The 17,417-nt window shown below is 32.0% G+C and overlaps 1 protein-coding gene across 1 annotated transcript in view; it reads right to left on the reverse strand.

The window, feature by feature from the left end:
- LOC119631394 (uncharacterized serine-rich protein C215.13) overlaps positions 1-17,417 on the reverse strand; it is a 49,163-nt gene that overhangs the window by 21,039 nt on the left and 10,707 nt on the right. The window contains exon 2 of the mRNA XM_038023556.1: positions 4,118-5,027. Coding sequence (XP_037879484.1) covers positions 4,118-5,027 — 910 coding nt within the window. The remainder of the gene's footprint in view (positions 1-4,117; positions 5,028-17,417) is intronic.

Consider the following 17,417-nt stretch of genomic DNA (forward strand, 5'->3'; position numbering starts at 1 on the left):
GTAAATAATATAAACGAAAAAATTTACAATGCCTTCCCCCAGTCCCTCCCTACAATTAAATATTGCAATTTTCTTAACGATTCGATCAAAGTTGAAAATCGATTTTGTTTGTCATTTTTTTTCTCCCAGTTATAAAAACTGAACTCATTTGATTCGATATGCTGCTTAAGTACACTTGAAACTTTTTCCCACACACATTTTTACTTTTTTCTCAAATACAATGTTTGTTTGTTTTTTTTTTTTTTTTTTTTGTTGTTTTGTTTTATCACATTAATAATGAGTATAAAATGTAAAAGAGGGATTCGTAAAAAAAAAAAAAAAAAAAAAAAAAACAGCAACATTATCCAACTCATTCAAATTTCAATATTTAAAGCGAAAAGGAAATACAACAATAACCCAAACATACACTCACGCGCAAAAGGAAGGTAAAAAAAAAAAAAAAAAAAAAAAAAAAAATCCATTTGTTTTGTATTTCAACTTGAACATCCAATTCTCGATTTTGTATGGCATTGACAAATGAGAGTGAAAAGAATTCACCTGGTTTTTTCTTTTTTTTTCACGCTACCACACATACGCGCGCGCACCATATGCACACAATCGAAATGAAAACAGAACCCAGTAAAATAAACCAGATTCGCTTATAAGCAGTAGTAGTAGTCAAGCTTTCTTGTTATATTATCACCGCTTACGGTGCTGGTTCGTTAGTGTTGGTGTTGGTGTTGATATTGATGTTGATGTTGATGTTAGTTTCAATTCATCTATATGTAGGTCACTAGTTAAGTTCACAGTAGAGAATTACATATACATATATATATATATATATATATATATATTTAATACGTATTTGCTTGAGCCTATGTACATATGAATGAATGTATGAAAATAAATATTCAGTGCATTATAGGAGAGAGTAAGAAGAGAGTCTAGTATTTGTTCCACGACACTGCATATAATAAAATATTTCGGTTACAGTCTCTTGTTTTTATCTTTTACGATAGATTTTATTTTAAACACGAGCGTGTGTATGCATTTGCACACAGATACATATATGCTATGTGAGTGCAGATATTTAAATGCATTTAAAATTTATGTCTGCTTCATTCTGCACTTTGCACATCTTCCAGGCGAGACCAAGAATAGCCTGCTTCAACACTTTTACAATTCAAATAATAAAAATTTATCAAATCTTTTTTTTTTTTTTTATCGTTTAACTATACGAGTACTATTTATTAGTCAGGTTAAGTAGTCAAAAATATGCAGATAAGTTTTTCGACACAAATCTTATGTAAAACGTGTCCCTTACACCGTCATCATCGTCATCAACACCCCAAGCTGTTGAGTTTGTTTTCGTTCTGTTTCTTCAATTTCTTTATTTTCAAACAACTTTCAGTCAATTGCTTTTGTAAGTATCGCAAACGTTATTTCCCTAGTGTTAACTTGCCAACGGAAGCAAATTTTTGTTGTTTCCGTTTTATACCTTTTTTTTTTTTGTTTTTTTTTTTTTTTTTTTTTGTTTTCTTTTTTCCACCTTTTATTCAATCGTCAGGTGAATATTTGGAAAATGTTTTCAGTTATCCATTTTCCACTTTTGTAAACCGAATTTTTTCTATGCAGACTTTGTTTCTGTTGCTTTTTTTGTTCTTTATACACGAGAATCGCAATGTTCGCTTCTCTCGAAGTGACAGAAAACATTTAAGTGGACACTTATGCTTGTGAGAATGTGTGTGTGTATACACGAAAAACCGTTTTACGTTCGATTTATTTTTGAATTGTTTTTATATAAATATTTGTTAAAAAAATTTGAAAAACTAAAAATATATTTAAAAAAAAAAAAAAAAAAATATATGTATATATATATATGTATGTATTATTTATTTAATGCTTTGAAAATAAAATGAATAAAATAAAGCAAAGTCAATCGATAGCGTACGAGTATTAACGGAGGTAGACTTCTGTAAATTTGGCATTAAATCGATTTTTTTTTTTTTTTTTGTTGCTTAATAGATGCTTTGAACTTTCTAGAATACGTGGGAAAAAAAATTCATTACTCGCAAAAAGGGTTTTCCTCGGAGTTTTCGAGATTTTCCATAAACAAAATATTTCGTACGTACGGGATTGACATTGCTGTGGGCAATTTTCATGACAGTACGACTAGTATTCTAAGAAGCATTAAAGTTTTAAAGATTGTGGATAGTAGTGTCCAATCGTGCAAATCTTGCATTGAAGTCGACGCAACTTGAGTATAATCGCAGACTAAAATTAAAAGGTTTCTTCTAATAAAAAAATATATGTATGACACATGACGATACAACTGCATTTAATTTCGTCACTTTTTCAGTTTAAAAAGGTATTTATTGAGAAAACCTGTTTCAATCTATGTTAATCAATATATTTTGCATCATTTTCTATGAAATTTTATCATATTTCTGGCAACATGGCGGTATCGTGCCAAAAGAAGTTATATTTTTGAACTTTTCGCGCTTTGTGAAGCTGCATGTCAGCCACGCCATGAATAAAGGGCTTTCCAAAGACGCTATGTTTGGCCAATACCGTTCTGGGCAATTTTTACAAAATGACATATTTAGTCGATATGCGAGGTAGTCGTAGCCTTTCTCCCCCCTCCCCCCTCCCCCTTTGCACCGTGCCCATCCCAAGTAAGTATCTAGAAACAGTTGGTTTGTCCACTGAAAAATTGGGTGAAAATGCTTCAAGAGAGATAACTCGAAACATTTACTCGATCAATGTTGAGGTTAAACCTAATCATTGCAGTCGTTTAAGAGCAATGAAAATGTTTTTCCCTTTACCTAAATAAAACTTTGAAGCTTTGCTTTCATCTTCATGAGTTCGTATACACATCGAGAGTCTCGATACACGAATCTACAGCGTCTGTTTAATTTCTGATAAGCCGCCGAAACTAATTTTATTATTACACAAGATGTTCCTCAGTCCATGCGTCTACTCCTAAGGGATATATAAACGATGACCCAGCTAACTAAATACAAATTGAAGAAATAATTTTTGGAAAATTTCAAATGAAATGTATCCCCTCCATAAGTAAATATATAAAAAACGAAAAACTATTTTAATATGTTGCTGCTTTAATTTTTGGGCAAAATCGTACAATGGAAGATTAAACAATAACCAACGAAGATTAAACATTAACCCTAATTACTCAATCAATTAGTTATCCCATCGCCCAGTTAATCACCCAGGCACCCAATCATTCCTCTCTAATCTATTTTCAATAAAACGGTTGTTATTGCTGATAAGGAAACAATTTGTTAAAACCATTTTTTTTTTTAAATAATTTGCAATTAATTTTTCGCGAATGCTTTCCTTAAAGTGGAAAAGCGCTGAGAATTAAGTGCACAAATAATTCAACGTAAAACTTGACGGTGAGTTAAGTATATTTCCTAACACGATTGATTAATTGATTGATTTACTCATGAATTGCTATGACAATATATATTTTTTGAATGAGTTCTTGCTCCAGACAAATTTACAAAGGTTAGAAAAGTAATCCAAACTCTAGTCAAGAAGAGTTTAACATCCAATTGTACAATTCATCGTAAGAATTAAAATAAAAATAATATACATACACTATAAATATATCATTCATATATATTATTATGTAGTGTATATATGCATATATATATATAGATATATATATATATATATATTATCATCGATTAGGACGAACATAGCTGTTCATTAAAGACAATTCCATAAGAGCCTGTACTAATATAACCGAGCGAGAGAAAGAGAAAAAGGGAAAAGCGAAAAGAGCGTGAGAGTTTGAAAACGAAATCGAATTAATATTTATAAAAAGTCGATTTAATCATGGAAAACTTCTCTACATAAACTAATTAAAATTTAGTTTTTACACTACAATAGTTCGTCGATAAAAGAATGCCTTCAGTTACTGTAAGTTACTGGGTACATATACAGAAGCAAGGCTATTACCAATAACATAGTTTGTATAACACCTTGCGTTTTGTTTGTTTTTTTTTCATTTTTTTAATCAAAAAAAAAAAAGATTAATTGATTTTCTTCTTTTTTTTTTTTTTCCTGGCGTTTTGTATACTTTGCACATACAACAACCCGTTTGTTCACCCACCTTTGATCGTGGTGATGATGTTTATTGGCCGATGAGAATGTATCGAATATATAATTCAGCATAGGTGCATCTGTCTTATGTGACTTTGGCAGTGTATATTTGCTGTCCACTTTCCGGGCTGAAACTCTAGTAACGATACTGCTGCTGCTGCTGCTCCTACTACTACTACTGTTGCTGATGGTTTTAGTATTATTTCCGTTAACATTGCTTAAACTAATACTGCCCAAGGCAGTTGATATTGTACTATTACTAGGGTCGTAATTGTTGGAGTTGCTTATGCTGTTTGCTATTTTTGTGGGCATAGTTGATTTTAGAGCGATGGCAGTAACAATTGTTGCATTATTACTAGTGCCGACAAACAAACGGCTACGGTTACTGTTCACATTTCCGGTATTTCCGTTAAGCCTCAGGGCCATTGCGTTTGCTAAAGATGAAGATGATGACGATGACGATGACGATGACGATGACGATGACGATAACGATGACGACGGCAACGATGTATACGAAGAAGAGTAATAGGATGGTAATGTTAAACTTGTGGTTTCATTTATACTTAATAACGATAATGATGATAAATTTTTTATATAATGATTTTTGTTGTTGAAATATGTACGCAATGGCATTAAATTATTGGACATCAGCGTTGTTGCCGTTGTGCTCAATATTATAGGCTTCATCATTGTTTTTGTTGTTCTCGTTATTGTTGTTGTTGTTGTTGTTGCTGCTGCTGCTGCCGCTATTTCAGATGTCTTTGTTCTTGTTGTTTTTGTTGTTGCTGTTCTTGTTCTTGTCGTTGATGCTACATTGACATGCGATGTAATATGTTTAGTCATGATATAATCCTTCATCATCATCAATCCATCAGGGCCATCATTATCATCTTCGTACAAACTACTGATTTTATTTGAGTCTACTCGCAGTATGTAAACGATTTAAACAAACACGAACGAACGAACATATCAATCACAACAGCCAACATTTGCATATGCATATGAAAGGAGACGGAGAGAAGACATGAAAAGAAAGTAATACAAGTATATGTGTATTAGATATAACCATACACATGTGAAAACACAATGTATGTCTAAAGTAAATAAATGACTACATAATGATGGCAAATTTATGTAAAAAAACAAAATATAGAAGAGTCGAGGGATTTTTAAACTAAATGAGATCAATTGAAAGCAATTAATCTTGAGTGGAAAAAAATTCAAAAAACAAAAAAAAAGGAAAACAAAATAATTGAAAGCGTAATGAAAATAAATTTTCCAATGAATATAAAATGAAATTGAAAATATATATACATATATATTACGTATATATATTTATATATACTATATATTATTATATAAAAATGTTTCAATAAATTCTTAAATAACGTGCAATAACTAACTATAGATTGAATGACAAGTCAAAGCATGCGGGTTAAGTAATTTTTGCAACATAACAGTTCCAGCAAATCGAACTGTTCGCTCGTCGCTCAAGCAAGCTTACCATCCAACCTCTGATTATCTGAATAACCCATGTACAAATGTTTGAAAGTTTAAAATTAACCAACCGCCTCAATAAATTCCACCCACCTCACCAGACCAGCTGTATTGTATTTGTATTTATCACATTTTTTTAATTTAACAACAAAATATAACAGCGCTAGCGTAGCTAGGAATGCGTAGAGAGAAATGTTTAAAAGTATCAAGGCTTGATCAAAGTGTAGACAATGCTTTTATGCTTTTTAATATATTGCTCTGGGTTTGACTTAAGTAATATGAAGAGTAGTGTACTTTAATATGTGACTGTGTGCGTTTCTATGCAATTCTTCAATGAGGAAAGAATGAATTGATTTTCATATGTCTTGGTTGCTTCACTTAACCGAAAGAAAACGAGATCAAAATGTGTTACAAAGTTTTTCTGGTTATCAAAAGCAAAAACAAAATGCATTTCCTTTGCCAACAACAATAAAAGCAGCCACGAAACACTTCAAAGAATAAAAGATTTTTCTTAAAAAAAAAAACGGAAAAAAAACAAAAAATGTAAATATATATATGTATGTATATAAGTAAAAATAGAATTTTTACACTTCAGCCTGCACAACACTCATTCCCATAAAGTCAAAATAAAGTAAAGAAGAAAAACAACAAAAGACATTTGTTAAGGACTTTCATACGAATAACGCACAGTACAAGGTACAGTTAAGCATTTTTTTAACATCTTCTTATCTACCAGTTGAAAATCGGATTAGTTTTCACAAACAAATGACTTAACCGTCATTTTTATTACAAAACTATTCTCGCCCGTCTAATCTAACGTTATAACGATTTCAGCATACATTTCAACCCCAATAATGCATATTGACTTCTCAAGTAACAAATGCCAATAATCTTACATTTATGCTTTTCTGAGAAGGATCAATGGCTGATTTTTACAATCATTTTAATATATTTCACGTTAGGGTTTAATTTTCCCCAAAACTTTTAAACCCTTTCATTTTTCATCCCATGTTCGACATATATGGACGACATTTCCGATGTTTGGTCTGGTGTTTTCTTTATAATACCAGGGAGCTTTTTATAAATATAAAAAAAAAAAAAAAAAAAATTTACTTTGGTATCGCGTGGTAAGGACCACCGAAAGAAATTTTCGATTGTGGTTAGAAAATGGACCGTGTGAACAGGAATGCTGGAATCGAGGTACTATAGAAAAGTATGATATTACTTACTTGATCTCGTACATCATAGTATCATAGAAAAAACTTTTCTTTTTTGGATCAATTTTCGAATTTATTTATTACTAAGCAATTTTTCAATTTTTCATTAGAATTTTTTTTTGCCAATGAATTGAAATCTTATCCGCTTTATTTTGATTCTTCCGCAAAATTTGCTATGCGACAGGTTCCTGCTTGATTTTGATTACGCTATTTTTTGTTGTTTTCATATTTTTTTTTTATTTTCAAATATCAGCAATCACTCAAAGGGTCTCTCCTGTACATATATATATATAACACTGTGACTTTTAAAAAGAAGTGTGGAAATAGGAATAGATTGGAAAATGCATGCAACCTAATGTTTGTTTGCCTAATCTATAAGGGTTATATCCTTAGCGACTTGAATTACGCACCTAACTGATGAACTGCGATGTCATCATATCAAAAATTACTCATCCTACCTTACTCATCTTTAGCAAGAACTATGAGAGCTAATGTCTGGTGTTTAATTCGTGTTCGAGGGAACCATTGATCATTAGTGGACCTACAGCCTTTAGTAATAGTCTGGTGTTTAATTAAGGTTCGCGGGAACCACTGATCATTAGTGGACCTACACCCTTTAGTAATAGTCTGGTGTTTAATTTGAATTCGAGCGAACCACTCATCATTTGCTCTACGTGCTAAGCATATTATAAGTCATTTAACATTGTTGACCTTTTCTCTCTATCTCTCTTACGAATATTCAAACCTTTGTATAATTGCCTTCCAATTTGTGCACATTTTAAAACTTTACGTTAGTCTAAGTGAAAAAATCACTTAAGTAGAGTAACTTACTTCATTGCATAATTATATCACACACAAATACTTATGTACAGTATATATTAATAATTCTTTTACAAAAGTAAGTAAATGTGTTTGCAAATAGTTAACTATTTGTGTACACTTTTTACATGTATATTCATCTGAGGGGAGATCACGATTCATTATCGAGTTGTCATATCAAAATGATAAAAGTTTGATCAAAATTCTCTGATAGCATCTCTGAGTTCGCCCTTTGAAAAGAGATTGATCTATAATTCCGGTAATATTAAGAATAATCAATACTATTCGGACAGTAGCATATGTTAAAATTTAATGTCATTAGCGACAAAATTTTTTTGTTCTACATTCAAAGTCGGAAGAAACTCTAAAGATTTGTGTTAAATAAACATTGATTTTTTGATGGTAAAAGAGACATCGTTGTAGCTTAATAGCTTGGAGGATCTTCCCGTTCGAGAATAATTTGTCAGCGATTTGCTCATTTCAAACCATGTCACAAGAGGCGCCGATACTGATGAAAACAATCGCACTAGAAAACTTTAAGAAAATCTTACAAATTGTACACGATAATCGAAAATTGAAGTTGTTAAACGCTAGCTAACATTCTAAAGGCAACGAAAGGTATTGAAATCTTTACTTTGCATAAGAATTTAGGCCTTAGAACTTACTCGTAGTGAAATAAGTGGACCGTCCCGCAAATCGATGATTACAAATACCAAAATTGCTTAGAGTGAACCACGAATTGCTACCCTCTCCAGGCATGGCTCTTAGCGACCGTTATCTGTATTTATAATTTCTAGACAGTGATGCCAGTGTGAAAACTGAGATATATTTCAAGATCCTTAGCGAATCTTTCTATAAAAAGAAAACTATATTGGGCCACGGCCCATCATTAAATACACTACATCACCCTACAGTTATGCGCATCACGACCTTCAACAGCATTCGTCCTTCGACTAAAACACTTCTGTGTACCAAATTTTATCGAAATATCTCAAAAATTGGGACATGTAGGTTGAACACAATAAAATAAGACTGACAAATTGACAGACAAGGTTGAAGTGATTCTGAATCGATCAGTACACTAAAAAGTGTTTCTATCCCAAGTGCTCCTGGGTGTTGCATGTATGCGCACTAACTTAATGCATACGTGCATCGCCAAATGCTATAATATATCAGAATTTTTCTTACTTCTAGCTCCAAAGCTTTTTAAAAGACATAGTCTTTTATATCAAATATAGTAGGCGTGGAATATATGACGAAAATGCAATAATTAAGAATATTTACAGCAATAGTTCGATATCTTACTATGTAAGACGCAGTGTTACAAGCAAGGATGGAGAATGCGACTATAAAAACATGTCATATGAATGGAATTCTTCACCTTAAGCAAAAAAGGATAGCAAAAATGGACAAAACGACAGACAAGCTTAGGTATGGATAAGTTAAAGGCATAAAAACTCTCGAATGAAGAGTTAAACAGACAGAATAACGAATGTGAAACAATAAGTAAAAAGATAAGCAAGTGGACAATCATTAGTTTTAATATAACTGCAACTACCGTGAAACAAACATAAAATGCATATATCGTCTAACAGATTCATGCGATGTATATTTGGGCACTACAAATAGAATACACACTTAGAACATTGTTTCGCTTGGCATTGAGTTGAGAAAATTCAAAGGTTTTCAAGAGAAAAAAATTTTTTATTTCGCCATATTTCTGCTAAATTCATGTATACCTTGGGAAATATTGTTAAGTATATCAATATATTAGTAATGCATTCGTCAACTTTTCATTATTTACCATCTGGAGGTAGTGTAAAAAATGACAACAAAAAAGTTTGCCAAACGGAAAAACTTATCCTATATACCGAGAATAAGTAAGAGAAAGCAATTGACATATTTTACCTTAGAATAGCTTTTTGCATGCTTGAGTTTAAGTCTCTTAGGTACCTTAGGGCAATTTATATACAATAAACATACAATCATACACATATACCTTGGTAACAGGTAGATAAATAAGATGATATACATACATACATATATATATACATCCATATAAATATATATCAGTAGTAACTTATTATATTTGCTGTTGCGTTAGTTTCAGAAGAAATAAAATACAACTAAAAATTGAAAAAGTTTTCGGGGCAGACAGCAAATTTATGCGTATGAGCAATTTTATAGCAGAAAATACAATATATAAAAGTATATTACTCATACGCAAGAGTTAGTCGATCAAGTGCTGATTGCTGCTAGTACTATTATTATGTGTTTACATGATTTCTTTTATTTCATATAAAACATATGTAAAACTAACAACGCATACTATGAAAAAAAAGCAAGCGTTATCCTGAATAAATTCTTTATATATATACAACAACAAGGGATTACACTTACTTATGTATAAAAAATGTTATTTAAGTTTATATTCTGTCTTTGCCAGTATAAGAATTCTTCAGTCCATTTACTTATCTACTTACTTATCTTAGCAGTCATTAAGGCAAAATTGCTCTGATTTAAAATAACTGCGTGTATACTGTAGTGTATAATAAAATATACTTATCACTGAGCTTTTGTCACAAATCATTACACTCTTATATCTACAATCCGGAAAATATATCGCACTTATCTTTATGTATGTTGAGCTATACGAAATACGAAAATATACGATTTGTTTATTACAATTTTTTCATTCGAATTTTCCGTTTTTATCAATTTCAAGGTTTACAGTTCTACGATCATCCTCTGTCCACTAACAAGTGCAATATTTTTCCAAATTTATTATATATAAAAGAAAAAAAAAGTTATTTAATGAATTCTTGTTTATACTGGGTGTTTACGTTCATTTTCATAAACAACTTCTACAGGTAAAAATTGTAAAGAAATGGGAAATACCAGTGTACATAACGATTAAATTTGATAATTTAGATCTTTCTCTACCTAAACTAACAGTTTTCAACTTAGTATTATTGAGATATACAGCGTATACAGACGCTATTCATGGTCAAAATTAATCTTCTTTCAAATTCATTACTTTCGTTATTTAATTTGAACAAAGTTGCTGCCGACACTCATCAACCAATTTTAGAAGTTTCTGGTGGTGCTGTTCGATCATATCCCAAATATCGGTTTTGATTCAACAAACGCCCTAGAGGCCCAAAAGAATTCGAGGCCAATAAGTTGCAAGACGTAATGGTCGAAAACCCACCTCAAACTCTCAACGAACTTTCGTACAGCTTTGCGATTGATGAACCAATTATTTCTAGACGTTTACTTGTGTTGGGAACGATCCAAAAAGAAGAAAAAACGCGGCTAACTCGCAAATTGACTAAAAATGTCATTTTTGCCGCTTTGTGCAAGGGTTGCACAATGGGAAATTCTGCCATCCCCAGCGTACTCAACAGACACGGCGTCCTCCAATTACTGCTTGTGTAGATTGACGCAACGTGGCTTGGCTGCCACGTGGGTCCGCAAAGTTAAAAAAATGCGAAAATGGGTCGACGATGGAATCGTTGCCAAACTGATGTAAGTTCTTTCGAAACGAAATCGGCATGTTGCAGGGTAAGATGTTATAGAAAATGATGCAAAATATTTTGATCAGCGTATAGTGCATAAATGCCTTTTACAAGCTAAAAAACTATCAAAATAAACGCCAACACATAATGGACACGTAGGAACGTACAGCAATATGTGTGCTTATGTTTTGCCAGTCTTTTCTTCTAATTATTAGGTGTAGAAATAAGTTCTCTGCCTTTTTTGAAAAAATTCATATCTATTTGCAACGTATTTGCTACAAAGTTTAGTTATGGAAATATTCATCATCAGTATCTAAAACTTTTTGCGGCTTATCGGGTGGCTTGCGAATGAGCTCGGAGTGTACAGAGCTTCATTGTTTCGAGGCGAACAGGTCATCGATTGGCTTGCGCACATCTGCAACCTTTGTAAATCGCTGAGCTACTAAACATAACTGCATCCATCTGAAGAACTGTGAAGCATTAGAAGACGGGCGGGAAAATAAGCTGCTATCGTGAAAAGCTCAGAGCCCAGATTGTTGCGCATTTCTTTGGCTGCTATTGCTGTTCACGGCCGCGGGAATCACTTTTTGCCTCCTTTGTCTGTATTTTTTCCTCAAACGCGTCACTTAAGATCCAAGATGAGTTGAACTTAATATTGCTCAAATATACCAGTTTGGTCCGGCCTTAGCAGTTCGTAGTACATTATTCGTGCCCAATCTCATCAAAGAGCGTTCCAAAGCGTTTATTATCTTCAAGACTAAAATATTTTTTACACATAATCCCGTAAACGATTTTCTACTTGCCACATTTTCAATCCAAGTTAATTTTTCATCCAACATTTCCGCAGTGTCAGCTGCATTCTTTTCCCAGATAAGTACTAATTGTTAACATCCTTTTCTTTATATGAGGTTCCACACTGTACGGCAGCTCGCAAGCCAATCCAAAACTTATACAATGCAAACACCAAAGTCTTATCTTCAGATAACCAAAGGGGGAGAAAAAAATGATTGCGCGCGGTATGTTTCCCAGAACGTAACCAATTTCAACGCAGAATACTTATTTGTACACCTAATGCTATAATATTTTACGCTTTGCTTTTAAGGCTTTTGTGTTGAGAAGATTCCTAAGATGCTCTAAGTACAGGATACTTTCAATTAGTTCGCATGAATTTGCTTATGTGCCTTGATCACGTCTCCCTATAAGAATATATGAAGCCTGACAGGATGATGATTGCATAATAGCTATGAAACGAATATTAGGGCTAAGATTAAATATTCCTTTGAAATATTTTCCTCTTATTATGACATATTTGTATTGTTTTACTTTTATCATTTTGAAATCTATATTTCAATGTATTGATATTTTATTCAATCGAAAACAATAATAATAATAAATAAATAAATTGTTATGGAATGTTTTTGTTTGAAGTTGATAATAACAGCATAAAACAGAAAGAGAAAAGTTAAATAAAATTTTGCATTGAATATTTTTCAATCAACAACAACCTTGAAGTCAGTTTCATAAACTATACAAAACTAGGGGCGGCACGAAAAACGGCGATAGACGGATAGAAAGAGAATGAGTAAGTGAAAAACGAAAAGGGATGTAAAAGAGAGAGAGAGAGAGGAGGAATGAAAAAAAACCTAAAACACTGAATTTTATGGTATGCGATGGTTTTGTTTGTTTGGCGCAGTGTGTGTGTGTGTGTGTGTGTGTGTGTGCGTGTGTTCGAATGAAAATATGTACATACGTAAATATGTATTTATGTATGTACATACATATGTAAATGCATAAACTTACAATTGTATGAATATATTTAAGATTTTTATGGTTGCAAAAGATACATAAAAGCCTGCCATACATTCACATATATACGTTTATTCAAGTACATTATATATGTATATATAGTATGTAATGTAAAAACAATACCAACAATAACAACGACGACAACGACAACAATGACGACAACGACGACGATGACGACAACGACTATATATACAACAACAACTATAATAGCGATAACAAACAAACAAACAACAATAGCCATAATTTTCGTTTCACTCAAAATCTTTTAAATAAAAATGTAAATATCTGCACATATATATATACGGAAAGTTTTCACACGACGCTATGTATGTATAGAGTAGAGCCAGGAAGACAGAAATTATGGTATTGAAGTTTTTTTTAATTTTTGTTTTTTTTTCTTTGCAAACATACATATGTGTATACATACATTGGCACTTTATTAACAACATAAATATATTTTCTTTTTTTGTTTCATTGCTCAAAATCTGGTAAAATTTCATTAAATTTTTTTTGCTTTTTATGCCCATCACTGAAAGATGAAGAAGGTATGTATATGCATTATATCAGAACGTTTGCAGCACCGAGAGTGAAACTTTAAAAAAATCACTAAAGCGCAACAAATTTTGTCGGTATGTCCGTCTTTCCGTCTGTCCGTCTATATTAATGATCTAAACATTCTCCCGATCACCAAAAAAACATAACGTATCGGTTTGAAATTTGATGAAAATTTAAAAAATTTTTGGAAATGGATGAAATCGCTCGATCGGTCGACAGTGTAACGAGATTTCATTGTTTTTCTTTTATTGTTTTTTTTTTTTTTTTTTTTTTTTTTTTTTTTTTCTAAGTAGAAGTAGTGGATATAATGGAATCGTCGTCGGTCGGATATAATTCGCTTATTTAGTTTTTATGTGCCTTTGTTTTTCTATCTTTCGTTCTTCATTCAGAGTTTAATTGAAAAACTTTACTACTCGGTGTACATCTCTGCTTGTATTCTCTGCCGTATAGGCAGAGGAAGTTTTGAATTTTCTTTTACCGACCTCATACACACATACACACATACACACACACACTCATTTCGTTATTAATACTTTTTTTCAATTTTTAATAACCATTACCCGGAAACGAAGCTCTGTCAATTTCTTAGTGAGTTAATAATAATTGATTAGCCTGAAGTCCCGAATTGATGTAACTAAGACTGCCTGAGCAGCTCTCTATCCACACAGTTATTTCCTACATAACCTATATGAAAATTGTACCCAATACGTTTACAAACACACCCACTGCAACGAGAAAAATTGAAGAAATTACGAAAAAAACAAAAATTATATTAATTTTTTTTTTTTAAATAAACTTTGCATAGATATGATACAGACAACACAACACATATATTTACTAATAATATACAAATATTATGTGAGGGGTTTAAAATCGGGTTACAATTACTTTTACAATTAATAACAATTTTCAAAAATATTAACGCACAAGCAACCAAAGTCAAAGGCGAAAAATTTTTACGTTCGCGATTTTATTAATTTTATTAATGCATTGGAAAATATTTATATGAAATTTTGATGAAAATAATTAAAAGAAAAATTTACATATAACGATTTTACGTATGAATGCAAATCGGCCGCAGAAATGCTTAATTCTTGGGTACTCGGCGGTAAGCGTAGCGAATAGCAATAATTCGCTCAAAGACAAGAGAGAGATTTTTTCAACTTTTTTGTGTTCATTTTGGTTCGTTATGCGTTTTATATACACGTTGAACATGTTTCTTAATTGACCTAAATATTCTAAACATATATCATAGATATTGCACTATTTCCATATGTGAGTAGTGAAGTGAAGTCTACGTAATCCTCTACATTGATTTATGCGACCATTTCCGAATTTTTCATGCGCAACATTACAACTAAACATCAGTAAGACATTGGACATTGGGGAGATTTGCCATTTCGTTTATAATATCATAAATTGTAGTCGGTCTGTTGGTTCGTTGCTTCGTTGGCTCACTTATTATAAATTATAGTATTGTTCATGTCTGCATAAGAATTCGTATCAACCAAGCTCTGCATGACTTAATGTCTTTACGTTTGCTTTTTCCCATTCCCTGTCTCTTTCTCACTCTTTCTCACTCTTTCTCACTCTTTCTTTGTTTTTTTTTTAATTTGTTGATTTTGTACAATCTGTATGATGTTTTGATTGATTCTGACGCAACTATAAATAATTTTTCTTTTACAAATGCAATTATGAGTCCATCAACCTGAACGAAAACTAAAGCACTTAAGACGAAAAAAGTTAATGAAAAATAAATTTCTTTTTGTTTCCAGACCTCTATACACTACTTACTCAAAACTAAACCAATTTTAAACGATATTTCAGTGTCGAATGAAACGTCAAATTTTGATACGAAACTTTTGATAAACCATTCCTGGAAACTGTCGTAGATTGATGCATCATCTCATAAGTAACTGGAGCAAGCAGAAAACATTTTTCTTTGGCTTTATACATAGGTGAACGCTACTTTCTGATTTAGACTTAAACTAAGGCTTCCAATAGGGAAAAAAACTTGAAATTTTATCGAACATTCCAACAAATATATGAAGACACAATCTAGGAGCGAGAAAAAAGTGTTCGGTTTATTTTACTAACTTTTTAACGTGCCTAGTATAGGCGCCAAGTACCAAACGTTCATTTCTTCTTCTTTAAAATTTATGTAAAAAAGTTATGTAAAGATTTCTTTATTATTATAACGCATCCTAGATATATCAAAGCGCAAATCAACATTTTGTTTCAGATTTTTGAAGAACAAACCAAAGACATGGCAGCTTTTGCAAAAGAGTGGTCTTCTCTTTTTCATCTTCTTCATCGTCACTTACCGCAACCTAAGGAACGCAATCTTTTTCAAGAAATTGATTCTTTTTCTTCTTTTTTGTTTCTATGGCAGTTTCTATTATACCGATCGATTTCTAATCGCTTTTTGAATCGCTTTTGTCTGTCCGCTTCCTGTCCATCCTGATTTTCTTGCGCTCAACGTGCTTGCCATAATTTTCAAGATATTTTAATGAAACTTGGTACATCAATGTATTTTGACGCAAGGACGAATTCTCCGGATCGGCCCATTTTTTCGATCGCTTCTTACTTTGAAAAGTCATCAGATGAACAAAAATGTAGTAAGCCAAGTGACATTGGGTATTTAATGGTTGAATAATTGACCATAAGATCGATCACTTCTAATCAAAAATCGCCCTATGCTCACAAAAGCGATCTTCTTTTCCATTAGCTTAATTGACTTTGCAGATAGTTTTTTCATCACATGTTGCTTGTTGTACTTGAGCGTTTATTCGGTGCACTCAACACGTCCTGGCATTTAAAATTTCATCCCGTCCATAACAATCATCTTTTTATGTATGTCTTTTTAAATATTTTTGTGTCACGAAAAAGCGTTTGAATCAGTAGAAGAAATAGAAGAAAAAAATGCATTCCAATTGGAGAGGAAGCAAGCCGATCCATAAATTAAACCTACGAAATCTACTTTTCGAGTTGTTAGAAATTTCTCTCTAAATTTTAAAGAGGAATTAAAAAAATGTTCGTTTTTGTACAGTGTCTGTCGATTTGATTGAAGCCGTTTTTTCTTTTTTCTTAATTTTTTACAGTTACTTTTGCCGCATGAATTTTAGTTTAAAAGCAACTTTTAGTTGCTACACAAGCTTTTAAATAAATGTAAAACATCCCTCTTACAGAGCTTTAAGTTAATTAGATTACATTGCTGCCTTAAAATTCGCAGAGATTTCGCTTCTACTAAGTCAAATCACAAAATTAATGCATAAAAATAAAGCAACAAATATTGCATTGAAATAATAATAAAAAAAGCAGAAAAAGAAAAAAGAAACCGGCATGAGATGCACGATCCATGAGAACGCATTCGTATGCGATGAATAAACTATAGACATTTGAGTGTTTGCATGTATATATATATATATATATGTGTATGTGCAAATGCAAATGTTTGCTTAGTTATAATAATAAAAATATGCATAAAATATGTCGCAATGTCGCTGCGTCGCCACTGCTTGCTATTGTTGATGCTTTTGCGTGCATGTACGAAATGTTTATACTCATAACGATACTAACTTCAAGTATATACATGCACGCTTATGCCTTTACAACAAGCACAAATAGCACACCGACATACGCGCTATATATATATATATATATATATATATATGCATTAATGCATTCGTACATTATACATATACTGCATAAATAGATTTTCAGTGAAAATACCTAGAAGGAAATTGAGACAGAGAGAGAGAGAGAGAGAGAGAGAGAGTATCACAAGTATTCTATACACATGTAACTTATCAACAAACAATAACATTGACAAAATTATGTGTAAACAAAGCTATGCCCGCAAGACAGAAAGCAGGTAAAGGTTAATTTTAAGCATAGT

This window comes from Glossina fuscipes, unplaced genomic scaffold (assembly GCF_014805625.2).
Source record: "Glossina fuscipes isolate IAEA_lab_2018 unplaced genomic scaffold, Yale_Gfus_2 1, whole genome shotgun sequence".
NCBI lineage: Eukaryota > Metazoa > Arthropoda > Insecta > Diptera > Glossinidae > Glossina > Glossina fuscipes.